General features: G+C 42.1%; 1 protein-coding gene across 1 annotated transcript in view; it reads right to left on the reverse strand.

Moving 5' to 3' along the window:
- The window catches only part of LOC121283860 (von Willebrand factor A domain-containing protein 3B-like), a 330,503-nt gene that overhangs the window by 86,151 nt on the left and 228,096 nt on the right, over positions 1-16,256 (reverse strand). Inside the window, 3 exon segments of the mRNA XM_041198660.1 lie at positions 1,230-1,300; positions 9,235-9,323; positions 11,329-11,636. Of these exon segments, the coding sequence (XP_041054594.1) occupies positions 1,230-1,300; positions 9,235-9,323; positions 11,329-11,636 (468 nt within the window).

Below are 16,256 nucleotides of genomic sequence, written 5' to 3' on the forward strand. Positions count from 1 at the left end.
GGCGGGCCTTAATTGGGCCCCCCAACGTAAAATGGCGGTGCAGCCCGCTTCTCCGGCGGGGATCGGCTCCCAACAGGCAGAAAATTCTGCCCCAAGTTTTTCAATCTTATCTAAAATTCACAACTGCTTTGTTTCGAGGAAGAAAAATCATGCTGAGGATACCACCCTATGACACGCATTCACATGTCTCCTGGATGATGTCAACAGGGTAATAGTCCAACAAACTAATTCTGTAAAGATAATTCATTGGTTGGGAAGCATCTTAAGATATGCTGGGGATGTGAAAGGCACCTTATAATTGTGAACTCTGCCCTTTTTTTTCCCTTATTTATGACTTTTGCCTGCATATATACTGTATCCCTTTCTCTGTATACCAGGCTTTGCTTAAATCAATGCTATCCTTCCATTGTGGCTAGTATGGAAAACCTGGCTATTATTTCCCCTGGGCAAAGTTAAAGAAAGATTATTTTATTGAACTGTCATTGAATTTAGAATTTAGCAAAATAATTCTTCATTAACTACACATGGGGGAAATATACGTAATTCTCTGTGACTTTAACCTGAATGCATTTATTTTAATCTTTTTAAATATTCATGATTTCAAATAAGTTCACTGCTAACATTTGGAATTGCTTTTTAAATCAAAGCACAGCACTTTATTACTTTGAAAGTCAATTGTAAAGAAAAACTTTCCTGTCCTTTACTTGGGGATAATATTAAGCAATAACCAATAATGTACATGGTTCTTTTTTTTTAAAAAAAAAGCCTCAATCTGTGTCATCAGCACTACAGTGGAATTTAGTTGTGCAAACTTCCACAGTCTTCTAAAATGAATTTCTTAAAAAGTACAAAATTACTGCTTGTGCACTGTTGCTTTGAGTAATCAGTTTGATCATTGAAGGAATAGTGAAATTGCTGAAAAAAGAGACAAACTGTCAAAGCTTTTCGTCTTGCACTCATCAGGACAGACACAAGAATACTAAATTTCAAAGGGATCAATAATTTAAAATACGCAAACAATGAGTAATATGGTATATGAGTTTCAGTGCTGGTGTGATGCCAGGTACGTAGCCGTATGTCCCAACAACTGGTGGATCGCATCAAACAGCATGTCCTTTTGGCTGTTCACAACAGGCAGAGTACTGACCGTACTCAACCAGCCCATGCTTACAAAACTTAGAACATGGCGTCCATCTTTACATGTGATTCTGCGGTTGGACAAAACTTACCAATCTGGAGTTCAGTAAAAATAATCTTTCTTAACTTTGCCCACAGAAAATAACAGCCAGGTTTCCCATATCTGAACAATGGAAGAATATCATTGATTTGAGCCTGGCATACAGAGAAAGATGTATATATACATGCACACAAAACTCATAAAGAAGGAAAAATTGACAGATTTCACAATTATAATGCACCTTTCACATCCTCAGCATATCTCAAGATGCTTCCTAGCCAATGAATTACCTTTTCAGAATTAGTTTGTTGGACTATTACCCCATTGACACCACATGGGAGACATGTAAAAGCACATCATGGAGTGGGATCATCAGCACATGATTTTTCTTCCTCTATACAGCCTAAAGCAGTTGTGAATTTTTGATAAGAATTAAAAACTTGAAATCAGAAAAGGCCCTTCAGTTCATCAAATCACCTTTCACAGTGTATGCTAAGAATTACACTACCAGCTAATTTAAGGTTATCAGTCAGACTCAAAATGTGGCTTACTTATGCTTGTTAGAAGCTCCAGATATTTATATGCAGAGACCTGTCCTCTGCAAGCAGAAAGAACAAATCCAGGCATTGTGGCTATTTCAATTAAACAAATGCTTGTGGGACAACTGTTCCTTGGTGTATTCCCCATGGCAAAGCCACCAATTAAAGTCCATTTGCCAACCAATCAGTGTTTTTTCTCATGCAGTGTATTGTTCCCTTTGAAATTTTCTATTCATGATTCTGTCCTGATGAGTATAAGACTAAAAGCTTTGCAACATATCTCTTTTTTCAGCAATACACAAGTTCTGTCTTACCAAATGACTATTTGAATAGTGAAATCCAAGCAATTGTATTCTATTTCACATGCTGCTTTAAGCAGTGACTATGTCAGCAGGTTGCAGACACAATAGAACTGAAATCACTGGGGGTGTGATGATGCCCTGTAAGAATATCCCACTCCTGTTTCTCCTTATGGATGGTTCCTGACTTTAGGATTTTTATAAAGGACAAAATTGCACAGACACAGGGTTTGGCTAAAGCACAAATCTGTTATTTATTTTTTAAAAACCTCCTTACACCCTAATACAAAGACTTCTAAACTAGTTTAAATGGCACCCCACCACATCTCAATTGGTTTGTCTGATTTAAGTCCTTCCACACCTTAACCTCATAATGACCTCAAATACACAAAATCACCATGGCTTATTAGAAAAAGCCCTTATTGAAAAACCACAGGCCAAACCCCACATTTCTGGCCCAAACCTTCCTCAATTGGAACCCAACTACCTCCCCCACAACCCCGCACCACCCCCCATCCCAAAGCCCAGTTACTTTAGAGTTACTTTAAGACTTCAATCCCAATACTCCTCGGATTTGGTTGTTAACTTACAATCCTCCCATGCAGTTGGTCCTTTCTGATTTGAATTGTAGGTCCGTGAGCCAGGTTGACCATTCCTGACCTTCCTTCTTGACTGCAGTGCATAAAACCTCAACCAATCTCACTAAAATTTGGCTGAAACCATTTATAATCTCCAACACAGCTGGTCTGTCCAGTGTTGATTGCAGGCCCTGAGTCAAGGTGACCAATCCCAGCCCTTTTTTTAACTGTGGCCCCAAACTCTTCGATCTTGTCCTTTTTATGATGGATTCTTTTCGGAATATCATAACCACATTTCCTGAGGCCATCCTGCTGGATGGTCAATGCTTAGCACCTTTCAATCTGTTAGATGCCCTGGTCCAGACAGACTCACTCAGTGCTGGCATTATTCCCATAACCAAAAACTATGGACTCCACCTAGGTGAGATATCTCAGGCTCTAAAGGTGACGGGCATGTCAATGTTTTTCCTCCTTCCTTGATAGGAGCGAATGTTGCTATGTAGTGGCCATCGTCTGGGGCCGGTATGCTAATTGGGCGTTCCTAATTCATAATTGGGTTATGTGATGGCAGCTGTCATGTACCATTGTGTATGATTCAGTCCTTTAACTACATCAGGCAGAAGCAGTCACCGTTGTTGTGATAGTGCTCTCCTTTCCAGTCCTTTAATTGTTTAGTTCTTGTTGCGATGTTGGAATGTCTGAAATTAATCCCTTACAGTATAGCTTTCCTCTATGTGTTTTGTGTTGAGGTTTGGCTTTTATTTACAGTGCTTGTGTCCGTGGATTTTGGGGATTTTCATTGGCTGAAGTCTCCGGTTGGCGAGCGGAGGCGGGGCCTGCTCACCGATGCATAAAATTACATATGGTGATGTTGGTCGGCGTGCATCATTTAGATTTCCAGTTCAGTGGGTGCACAGCCAAGTCGGCTATACACCCACCGAACTGTCAAAGGGCTATTAAGGCCTGTTAAAAACTAATTTAAGCAATTAAATGAGCTGCCCGTCCAACCTTAATTCCCCACGTAAAATGGCGGCACAGCCCCAATCGGGGGGCGCCAATCGGGTTCGTGTCCGCACCCTCCAGCAGGGGGAAAATTTTTCCCTATGTTTCATGAAGTCCAGTTGGAGGGGATTCCGATCCCACAGCCCACAAGTACCCACAAGTAAGTGTGGATGGTCGAAGCACCACCAAGAGCCCCTATCCAAGGCCCTCACTGCCTAACGCAGCTGGAAACATCGGTCCAAACTCTATTGGAGGACACGAGTCCAGACCTCACTGCCCTCATCATGTCCCCGTCATGGGAGTCTCTGCTCAACTCCACTCACCTGCCCAAAAGACATTTGACTAATAACGAGCAAGCGGAGGTTTCACCCCTGCCAAGCCAAGACAGAAACTCCCAGAAATGGCAGAGTTGTGGCACAACAGGATCTCCATCATTTCTCAATGATCAGCCAGAGTTACAGTGGGAGACCAGCAGAATCACAGAGGAATTTGAGATCCAGTAACTATAGCCCATCACAGTATATTCTGGCTGACCCCACCAGCTGATTTCCACTTGTGGACAGGTGCAAGCGGCAGCTGTAATGTGCATTGTGACTTTCTGCCATCACAAAGTATGTGGGAATATGGAACTGAGGTTGTAATCTAAATGCTCATGATTTTCTGACTTTTGTTAGCACATTTTGTTACACTCTAGTTGGCATAGCATTACTTCATCAGCCAGCTACCTTACTGGATCTGTTCCAGTAGAAGCAATGATATTTTGATTTGGTTGATTTTGTGCATGGCTGGGCAACTGAGTGTTGTGCATTGACCATCCATAACATTGCACCAATTTACAGTGATGTGCTACTAAGATGCCTTGTTACTTAGCATTGTTAATTTATCTAAGTTGTAAACATGCATCTCTTGGCAACCTTACAATGCTCAGCAAATGACTTCATTATCTGCTTCAACACAAAAACAGAATTACCTGGAAAAACTCAGCAGGTCTGGCAGCATTGGCGGAGAGGAAAAGAGTTGACGTTTCGAGTCCTCATGACCCTTCAACAGAACTGTGTGAATATTAGGAGAGGAGCAGTACTTCTTCAAGGTAGGTATTTCTTGAAGAGGAGTGTATCTGCTTCTGGGTTTGGGTCACAGATGTGACAGCAATAGCCATCTCTGCAAGCTCTATGCAGATGTTTCTAGCATTCTTCATTCTATAAGACTGCCAGATCACTTCATAATGATTCACCCTTTCCTTTTTTCCTCCAGCAGACTCACCTTCAAAGCACCAGCTTGGAATAATACCATTCTGGCACTGGATCTTGCTTCTAAAAGGCGGGGGGATCTTATCAGCCATGTAAAGGTGACCTTGGAGGTGGCTGGGCAGGGTTGGGGAGAATGTAATTTTCAACCTGTGGGCAATCTTGCTGGAGGCAGGTAAGAAATGAAAACATCCAACCTCCTGGCAGCGGTGGGTAGCCAGTTCATGGCAAGTACATGGGCACTTGGGACCAGATTGTGGGCCAGCAACGGGATTTTAGTGACAGTGGTCAAGCCCCAGGCTAAGGCAGGAGCTCGGCAAATGCCTGGAGATCATGGGCTCCTAGGTCAGGGAGCATTGAGGGGCCATTGGTGTATCCCTAACTCACCCCTAGCCCAGATCCCCTGGGGAGTGACAGCCATTAACCACCCTGTGGAGGAGTTCCCCATCCACACCAATGGCCATGCACAACTTTTATTTCTTTCACCCCAATGCTGCTGAGTGTGCTTCCGTTTTGAGCGACCTCGCAGTCTCCTGCCTCCCTAAGCAGCATCTACCTCTCCCAGTGATGCTGCTGGCCCTCCTAACGGGCCTCCCGATTCCATGGTCCGCCCACCATCCTGAAATGGACAATGTTCTCCAAGGCTGCTCGGCCACGTCTTGGTAGATTGTGATTTATGTCCCGCCATGGCCATTTCTGGGTTCCTGACACGGAGACCAACATTGGGATTGCATTGCAGATTCAGTCCGACGAATCATAACTGCACTATCAGCCCTGTAATTATTATTCACGGAAGGGAAGAGGAAAATGATATAAGAACATAAGCAAGTATATTTAAGCTCTTTACAAAGATGCAGCAATACTCAGAGTCAAGGAAAAATCTATCCGTGCCTTGTTGCTAATTTTTTAAATTTATCCTTTCACAGGATGTGGGTGTCGCTAGCGAGGCCAGCATTTGTTGCCCATCCTTAATTACCATTGAACTGAGTAGCTTGCTAGGCCATTTCCGAGGGCAGTTAAAAGTCAACTACATTTCGTGGGTCTGGAGTCACATGTAAGCCGGACTGCATAAAGATGGAAGATTTCCTTCGCTAAAGGACGTTGGTGAACCAGACTTTTTTTTTACAACAATCACTGATAGTTTCATGGTCACCATTACTGGGGCTAGCTTTTACTTCCAGACTTTAATTGAATTTAAATTCCACCAGCTGCTGTGCTAAATTTGCTTCACGCTTTCAAGTATACAAAATACACACCCAAAGTACCAAATTAACTTCTATAAAAAAGGAATTGGAGTAGATAGCTCCAGTGGGAAAGCCAAAGCTGGTGCAGGAACAATAATCCAAATAGCCTCTATCTGTGTTATAGGGGGTAATTTTACAGCCCACTGCTGATGTATTTGCAAGTGGGGAGGCACGTAAAATAAAGCAGGTGGCTGGACCACTGCCTTCTCACCCACTGCTGAGCTATCCCCCATAGCATCAGCAAGCCCACCTGCCCTTAGGCTCTTAAATGGCCATCTAATGGCTAAGTAAGGGCCTCATTCCCCCTCCACTGCAATAATATGTGCGGCTAGAAAAGGTGAAATGAAGGACGCCCCGGCTACATCTGCAACTCAGGCTAAAAGGCAGAAGGAAAGAGGAGCACCTCCTTTGGGGGTTCCCTGCACCCATCGGGAGCACCCCCCCAAGATTGTACTCCCCGCGCCACTTTGTGGCCCCACCGGCCTCCAAACCCCAAACTCCCATCCCCTTCATTACCCCCCCCACCCCACCCGACCCCCAAGGTCCCCAATCCCTCCCTGAACAAAACCCCTGGACTTGCAAAGTGCGGTGGGCATGCTGTCTTCTTCTTGAGAGTCCCATGCAGTCCCAGCAGTGCCGGCTACAGCATTCTGGGCACAGTTGAGAATACTTAGCTGCTGGATAATCAGATTGCTCAGCAACTCTTTTGAGGTCAGGACTCCCTGTCCTTGAAGGGCAGAGACCCCACAATTACTTTGTTAAGGCCACTCCCAGCATATTGTCGCTGCGGGGCAGCCATTCTTAAAGTTAGCGGGCTTAAGACCGGCTTTTCCACTGGTGTAAAATTCACCCCAGATTTTCTAGGATTCTGAATGCATGGGAGGGCTTTTGACTTTTATGATCTAGTACAACTGAGTGATAGCAATGTACACACAATAGACTGTATTTAATTGTCAAACAATAGTACAAAGCTCACACCAGCAAACTCAGTGTCATTGAATGTATAGTAGTCCAATACTGAACCTGCAAAGGTTGTTGTAAAAAACAGTTCAATTAAACTATCAGACAGTTAGTTGGAGAGACAAAAGAGCCACGGAAAAAACAGCAGCAAGAGTAATACATATAGTAAGAATTCAGTTGGTAATGCTGGATTATAGGGATTTTTTATAAACTAGTCTGCTCTATTACTAGTAGGATCAGTTATTTTTAGATCTTTAAGTGATTGCAAGGTTACTGTACTCACTAGATTTTGTTTATCTATTTATGGGATGTGGGCAACACTGGCTTGGCCAGCATTTTTGCCCATCCCTAACTGCCCTTGAGAAGGTGGTGGTGAGCTATCTTCTTGAACTGCGGCAATCTATGTGGTGCAGGTACACCCACAGTGCTGTTAGGAAGGGAGTTCCAGGATTTTGACACAGTGGCAGTGAATGAAAAACAATATATTTCCAGGTCAGGATGGTGAGTGGCTTGGAGGGGTACTCCCAGGTGGTGGTGTTCCCATCTATCTGGTGCCCTTGACCTTCTAGGTGGTAGCAGTTGTAGGTTTGAAAGGTGCTGTTGAAGGAACCTTGCTGAGTTCCTGCAGTGCATCTTGTAGATGGTACACACTGCTGCTACTGTGCGTCAGTGGTGGAAGGAGTGAATGTTTGTGGATGTGGTGCCAATCAAGAAGGCTGCTTTGTCCTGGTTGGTGTCAAGCTTCTTGAGTGTTGTTGGTATTGCAAGGTAAGGAGCACAGCATAATTGTAACCCAAAAGGCTACGAATGAAGGGCAGATTTGAGCACTGTGTTGTTTTCATTAAAAGCTGATACCACACAAGTTTACTTTAGTGCAAGAACAACTTCACTGGAAAATTTTCAAGCTGCTTTTATAAATTGTATGCTTTAATACAATTTGTGAAAAATGCGAGGACTGTGCAACACACAGTGAGAACAATGAGTAGTTATATGTGAGAGAAATTCCAGATAGCATCAGGCTGACACATTTAGCACATTTTTGAGAACCAATTCAAGACATTTTAATGCACTTGAGACAAATGCATTAGCTACTGAGAAAAATCAATCAGTGCTTCACACTGACCCGATTTTCAAGAACTGGTGCAATTTGATTCTTAATGGCCAAAAACTAGCACTTACCTTGACAGAAAGATAATATGACAATGTGTTAACAGCAAACCATTTTCTTTAGCTAGCCCATCTACACAGTACAGGTGAAAAGCAAAGGATGAAGGAGGTGGAAAATTGAAGAATTGGAAAAATCCTTCTAACCGTTGGAAAGATTCAAAAGGCACCTCAATCCATTGGCAGACTTTGCCTAAGGCTGCAGGGTGAGAGGACAAAAGTACGCCAAGCAACAATGCAAGAAGACTGAAGATACAGGTTTTCAGGGAAGTGATGGAATATAGCCCAGTAACCAAGCCTTGTTACCTATTGAAGCCTAAATGATGCTGCACAAATGAGGATGATGCCTTGTTTACCACTCCAAGGCATCTTTCACATGAGTCAATGTTACAGAATGCTTGGACTGAAGTAAAGATAGATTACAGGCAAGTTGACTCGTTTGTCACTAGCTGTGCCAATCTTATGCTGCATGTTGGCTGCAGAGGACCCAGTAGCAGATAGCATAGCTCTACATCAACCATTGTACTGAACCAGGCCCTGTGGAACAGTTGTTCTTTGTCATTCCCAGCTGTACAATGACGCCTACAGATATAGTTCGTGGCACCTTAGCTAGTTCGGTACTGCTGACTGTGGATCAACCTGCAATGCCTTCTTTCATGTTATCCCACTGACGGCCTGGCATAATAGGATTGGGGGTGCTTCTAACCAGCCTACCTCAGCACTTGCCTGCCTCTGAGGCCCCCTGTGATCTGCTTCTGGGGTCAGTGGGCCCGACTCGATCCTGCCCTTGTCTCCCCCAGAGCAAAATTTGGGTCTAATGGGGCCCTTTAAACTGAGGTGAACCTGCTGAGGTGGGAAATTTCGTGTCTCGAGCTACTCGCTTCGGTAGCGAAAATTTAGCTCCATGTATGACCCAGGCTCTAGTAAGGGGGTTAGTTAATGACATACTTTTTGGATCTTCTTTGGCATTGATACCATATTTGGGTGATAACTTTTCCAGTCTTTTAAGAACTTGACCTATTGCCTGGCTAATTCCTTTTGTTCTTGCAATATCTTTGAATTAATCTGGTTCTCCTTCAAATTCACTAATTCTTTCAGGTATTCCTTGACTGCCTGTTTGAACATGTAAAATAATTTAAAAGCGTGTAAGTAAAGGTTAAATCAGAAGACTGTTAAAAACAAGAAGTTCAAATAATGCTTGACAGAGTTAGTAACAAATATGTTCATATGAAATTCCTCTATCTGTCGTTTTATAGTAGAGGATTTGAATAGTGGACAATGTAATACGAATTTACTAAAATGTTAATTATTGATATCAGGTAGCACAATTTGTACCCATAAGAATATACTTGCAGGAAACACTGAATTCTCATTACACATTACAGCCAAATTCTTTCTATTTGCCACCAGCCCCACTATTCACAAATTAGGCCATTTGAATAGCTGTTTTAAAGAATATGCCCTAAATGCCTTTCTTTAATTTACAAGTTATGCAAACAGAAGTTAAATAGTTAAACTACAAGTCATTTCAGATATTAAGATAGTGAAAAATAATTTGTATCACACGATTTTTCACTGATAATGTTTGTGATCAATATCTCGCTCCTGTGTCTCTTTTGCCATTTCTCTTTGGCGCTTTATTTTGTCCATTTTTTCTCCCCATTGCTTTGTATTGCTTTCCTTCTGGGAATTTAAGTGAGGTGATGTTAGCACTGGTGAATGGAACACTCTGTTCCAGGACACCCAGTGTCAGCATTGAGCACTTTCAGATTAGCGCTAAATATAAGCCGATGGCCATGAGGAATTGGGTTGAGAATATCCAAGCTAATGTCACATACAGCCCTTGCAATCAGCAGACAGAAGGAGCTTTCATCTCTTCAATTTGGCCTGGATTCAAAACTGTCTCTCAGAGGTAAAACCTTAATGTCTAACCCACTGCACCATCAAAGTTCCCTTCTTTTTTGTATTTTTAGCAGATTCTTCAGAATCACTGGTGCAACAAAATACACATCAACATTAAAAAAATAATTAGCTCCTCACTGCAGAAAAACATCTAAAATCTTCTTATGCGCCTCTAATTTAATTAATAGCTCTTTTGCAATGCTTCGATTCACAATCTAATTTTTTTTAGGGATATGGGTCAGCATTAGTAAAGTCAAATAACCTTTCACATTCACATATAATTAAGTTATGCAAAAGTGGTGCAAAGACTGGTGAGGAGAACTGGCTTAAAGTCACCTTGGAACATCGCCAGGATGAACCATTGGTCACTTTGAACTGACAGCGATAACTACGATAACAGTGCTTAGGAAAAGCCTGCAGCTTATGCCATCGAACAGCTAAGCAGCAGCAAGAAAATATTTGGCCAGTCCAGTCAATGTCCTTTCTTCTACCTATGTAGGATGCTAATTCCTTGGGTGGTGACTATAGCAAGTGCAAAACAGAGAGAGAATGGAGACAAAATGAGGGAATGGGGAGAAATTATCAAACATTTGCAACGTAAAAGTAAAAGCATGAAGAGAACCATGAACTTTACAAAATTGCAATAAAAAGCAGAAAATGCACAGCAGGTTGTCAACATTGCAGAGACTGATAAGTAGTGCTGTATCTACCATGCTTTGCATTATGTTCAAGGATAGGACAGAAGAAAGGCTTTAGATATGTTTTTTTTATCTAAAATCATGATAGCAACACATTTTAACATATGAATAGCAATACTATTGTAATATTACTGCAATACAACCACTTTATGTATCATGATGCACAAACTGACATTTTTATATACCTATCCTTGGAAACCAAGAATTCCTTAGAATGTCAACTCTCTGTGGTTCAAAGGTTAGCCAAATTGTGCTTAATAATGAACATACCTTCCTATTCTAAAAGACATCCACATAATTGAATTTGAGTTTTTGCTATATTGCAAAACTTTTCTAAAAATATCTGTGGATTTTTTCTTAAAAATAGATACCAGCGGTAAAACAGCATTTCAACAGACATTTGTGAATCAATGAATTGGTTGAGAGTGTGGATTATGCTCCATAGAAGTGGAATTCAAGAAAGAAACCTCAGATTACTACTGGCATGGTATTATAAAATATTTAAGTGTGTCACTGACCTCCTGCTGTTTCCTTTGTTCTGTAAGCGCCTGCAGCAGTTGGTTTCTTAGTTCCTCCAGTTTCCCACTGATTTCAATAGGTGCACGAGTCTGATCTGGAGATGCCCCATCCGTTGATGGAGTAGACAGTAACTGAGGGCAATGACTTGGCATTAGTGATGTGGAGAGACTTGAGGACATCAGATCCCTGGACTGTGTTAAGAAGCGTGGCTGTGAGGCAGAGGTGGTTGGAATAGGGGAGCATGAAGGAGAGGAGGAAAGGGTAAGGTAACCGTTTGTTGTTTTATAGTCAGAGGTAGATTTGTGATCTGGAAAAAATAAAGCAGGGAAATAAATAATATTATGCATCAAACACTATCATGCCTTTATGTTAGAAAGTGGTAAAGGTGGCACCTCCAGCACCACTATTTACAAATTTGGCCAGTTAGATAATTGTATCAAAGAATATGCCCTAAATGCCTTTCTTTATTTACAATTTATGCAAACAGAAGTTAAGCAGTAAAACTACACGTCTTTTCAGATATTAAGATAATGAAGAACAATTTGTAACACATGGTCTATCACTGATAATGTTTAAAATCAATATCTCACTCCTGTGCCTCCTTTGCCATTCCTCTTTCGTGCTTTATTTTTCCCCCCATTGCTTTGTAATGCTTCTCTTCTGTGAATTTAGTTATCATTGAAGTGAGTTGATGTTGGCCAATGATAACCCTCAACATCTTAGGGGTTACCATCGACCAGCACCTGAACTGGACTAGCCATATAAATACTATGGCTACAAGAGCAGGTCAGAGGCTGGGAATCCTGCGGTGAGTAACCCAACTCCTAACTTCCCAAAGTCTGTCCACCATCCACAAGGCAGAAGTCAGGAATGTGATGAAATACTCCCCACTTGCCTGGATGAGAGCAGCTCCCACAACACTCAAGAAGCTTGACACTCCAGGACAAAGCAACCCGGTTGATTAGAACCACATCCACAAACATTCACTCCCTCCACCACCAATGCACAGTAGCAGCAGTATGTACCATCTAGAAGATGCACTGCAAGGATTCACCAAGGCTCCTTTGACAACACCTTTCAAACCCTTGACTACTACCATCTAGAAGGACAAGGGCAGCAGATCGATGGAACACCACCACCTGGAAGTTCCCCTCCAAGTCACTCACCACCCTGACTTGAAAATATATCACCATTCCTTCACTGTTGCTGGGTCAAAATCCTGGAACTCCCTTCCTAACAGCAATGTGGGTGTACCTACACCACATGGACTGCAGCTGTTCAAGAAGGCAGCTCACCACCACCTTCTCAAGGGCAACTAGGGATGGGGATTAATTGCTGGCCCAGCCAGCGAAGCCCACATCCCGTGAATGAATAAAAAAGAATGTAAGCACTGGTGAATGGAACACTCTTTCAGGGAACCCAGTGTCAACATCAAGAACGTTCAGGTTAGCACTAAATATAAGCCAATGGCTGTGAGGAATTGGGTTCATGAGCATTCATCTCAATCACTATGGGATGAATTTTACAGAGCACCACGATTCCTATTCCCTTCCTGGCTAAAATGGTATGGGGAGGGGCGAGCCCGCCCATGATCCCAGTGGCTGTCCCACAGAGATCTAACACCAGGGGCAACATTAATTGCTTTAAGGTGAGACCTCGGTCCCTTTCTCAGGAGGAAATCCTGTCTTTGCAAGCTGCTGACCGGTTGGATTGGATGGCCAAGCAGCACTGGTCCCAGCAGTGCCAGTTGTGAATGGTGGCCACTGCTGGGAATGCAGGCAGTCCCAATACACTGAGGAGCCCAGTTAACTGCGGAATCAGGAGTCTCAGTGATGGCGTGGGCAGCTGCGTTCAAGAGGCCAGGTGTAAGGTTAGGAGGTTTTGACCTTAAGTGCGGATTGCCTCCAATGGGGTCAGGGGCCTGCATAAGAAGTCCGCCCTCTATGGCAGGCACCAGCCCATACAGCTAAACCTGCCGGGCTTCCCACTTCATTGGCCACTTAAGGGCCTCAACTGGCCCAAGGGTGGTCAGGCCACCCAATGCCTCCCCTGCACCCTATTAAATTTCTGACGGATTGGGGGCAGGCGGCAGGAAAGCTGTCAACTAAATTTTATTTCGCCCCCCTGCTTTCATACCCCGAGTGAAAAATCCAGACCTATCTGTTTCTGCTGCAAAACTAGAAATCCTTTACTAATAATTTGTTGATATCAAAATTAAATGGAAGTTGGTCAAATTCAGACCTTCATTTGGGGACAACATCCAAAGTACAAAATGTCATTCATTGGTTTGAGGATGTTCAGTGGAAAGTCAGCTTGCACGATCTTTATGGAACTTGGCGCATTTGTACAGAGTTTTTTATATGAGCTAGCATTCCGGTTAAAAAAGGAAATTCAGAATATCGTCACCCCATAATTGTAAGGTTCGTGATCTAACAAGTGTAAAAGGAACAAAAGTTAAACTTGTTAGAGCTGATAGATTCTTCAGGATTTTGGACTCATGTTGAGTGAACTGTTAAGAACTCAGCACTGTCAATAATCTCTTGAGCGATACTAACTAGCATCGCTATTGGGGAAGGGCTTAATATGCAAAATAGTAAAACATGTGCAGTGGGGCGACAGAGCATTTGAAGATGGAATCTGGTTCTGCGCTTGATCCCCTAACAACCCTGCAACATGAGTTTGAGAGGAAAAAAAACAAAAATGCCTGGAAAATCTCAGCAGGTCTGACAGCACCTGCGGAGAGGGATACAGTTGTCTTCTTGGCCTCCACCTATCACTGGCCCCTTATCAAGCTCTACCTGTCCCACCCCCCGCTACCAGCTTATATTTCATCTCATTTCTATATTTTTTAGTTCTGATGAAGGGTCATACGAACTCGAAACATCAACTGTATCCCTCTCCGCAGATGCTGTCAGACCTGCTGAGTTTTTCCAGGTATTTTTGTTTTTGTTCTAGATTTCCAGAATCCGCAGTATTTTGCTTCTATCTTGAGTTTTAGAGGAGTTGATCCCACAACCACACTGATGAGTAGAATACTGGGCAATCCAATAACATAGCTTTACAGTGAATCGAGTAAATATGAGAAGTGTCAGGGGATAGCTTGGAACTATTTCTTTATGATATTTTATTATATATATATTAAAATATATATTATTATATTATACTTGGGGCAGATGGGAAAGTAAAGGTGAGACCATAGCCAGATCAGCCATGATATTACTGAATGACAGTAAAGGCTCAAAGGGCTGAATGGCTTTATCCTGCTCCCAACTCCTATGTTCCTACTTTCTTTTAGTTCTTACACTTCTAAAAATTGCAAAATGTTGAACAAATATACATGAGCCATCTGTGATTTAACATCTTGTCGGAAACGACCTGAGTTTTGAAAGCAGTGACATCCATTAGAGTCGACCCATTTAATGTTTTGAGTGATTCTAATTGGCGCAGATATCAGGGGTGGATTTAATATAAAATTAATGAAACAGATGTGTCAGAGTGCTGTGGCAGTTCAGGCATGCAAGTATCAAAAGTCAGCATCAAATTCAACTTCACAGGCAGATTGATTATGACATCCATAAACACATAGAAATTACACTCCCCCTCCTCCTGAGCTCAAAGACCAAGTCCCAACCCTCCATTTATATTTGATCCAAGTGTGTTGCGCACCTCTTGGACTCCACCACTTGACGCACCCATAACCTCTCCCCACTTGGTTCAAACATGACTTACGTGTCTCAGTACAGCTTCACTGAGTTGGTACCAAAATATATCTGATGTATGAACAGACACATGGCAAAGCATAAGAGAGGAGAGACGTGACAGGTTAAAGAGCAGACTAACAAAACAGCAAACACAGAGATCGACAAAAGACATAGAGAGATGAGATAACAAAGAGCTGTACCGAGAGGAAAGGAACATAATACAAATAGAAAAACATAAACGAGGACATGTGGGGGCAGGGTCCTGCCCTTAAATGCTTACCAGCCCTTGATTTCTACAGTAGGGTGAATAGACAGAAAATCATTTGTTATTGAGCTTAAAAACAGAAAACCTCAGCAAGCAAGAATAAGTGTTGAAGAGAACAAGAGACACGGTTACAGGAAGGGAAGCAGATTTTTTTATTTCATATGAGGAAAGTCACAGGATATCAAGTAACATGCCGATTAATATTCGTGTGTCAAAAATCAGAATGAAGTACAACTCGAATCCATTAGAAACAAACAACAAATGGGAATTTCAAGTCTGTAGCAATAAAATTACCCTTGCTGCTGAGATTCATCTGACAGGATGACAATGAGAACGATGACACGAAGGAAGACAAGATTCGCACTTGGGAGGAACAAAATATAGACCACCAACTTTCGGCAGGATTTCACTACTGCTTTCCAATTCTCAGTCTCTCAGCAATGGTTACTGACTACATTATTCCAAAATTTTCAGAAATTCCAGGAAAATTTTCTGAGTGCATTTAAAAATGACTATCTAGGGCATAGATTCTTATTACATTATGGAATGCAAACATTAACAAATCGCAACAAAGAGCTGAATCAGATAATTTGCAGTTCTTCCCCAAAACGCCACTTGTGGATAAAACCAAGGTGGATTGTTACAAAATCATAATGTAAAAATTGTACACCATAATGGAAGGCAGAAATCAGATCTGTTCAGCTCTAAGCATAAACAAGGCAAAAATAGGTAAAATCATTCCAGATTGAGCAAATATTAAAGATACATCAACTTAAATGCATGTTTGGTTGATATTTGTACTGAAATATTACAAGTGCAGGGTCTGGAGATTAGAATTCCTCTCTATTGCAGATTTTTCTTACAATTTCACTATACCTAACATACAAAGGGAAGCTTCCCGAATATGTACAGAAAAATGAAATGTTAACCTCTTTCTCCATCAGATGCTGATTAATTTACT

Source organism: Carcharodon carcharias, chromosome 11 (assembly GCF_017639515.1).
Source record: "Carcharodon carcharias isolate sCarCar2 chromosome 11, sCarCar2.pri, whole genome shotgun sequence".
In the NCBI taxonomy this organism is placed as follows: Eukaryota; Metazoa; Chordata; class Chondrichthyes; order Lamniformes; family Lamnidae; genus Carcharodon; species Carcharodon carcharias.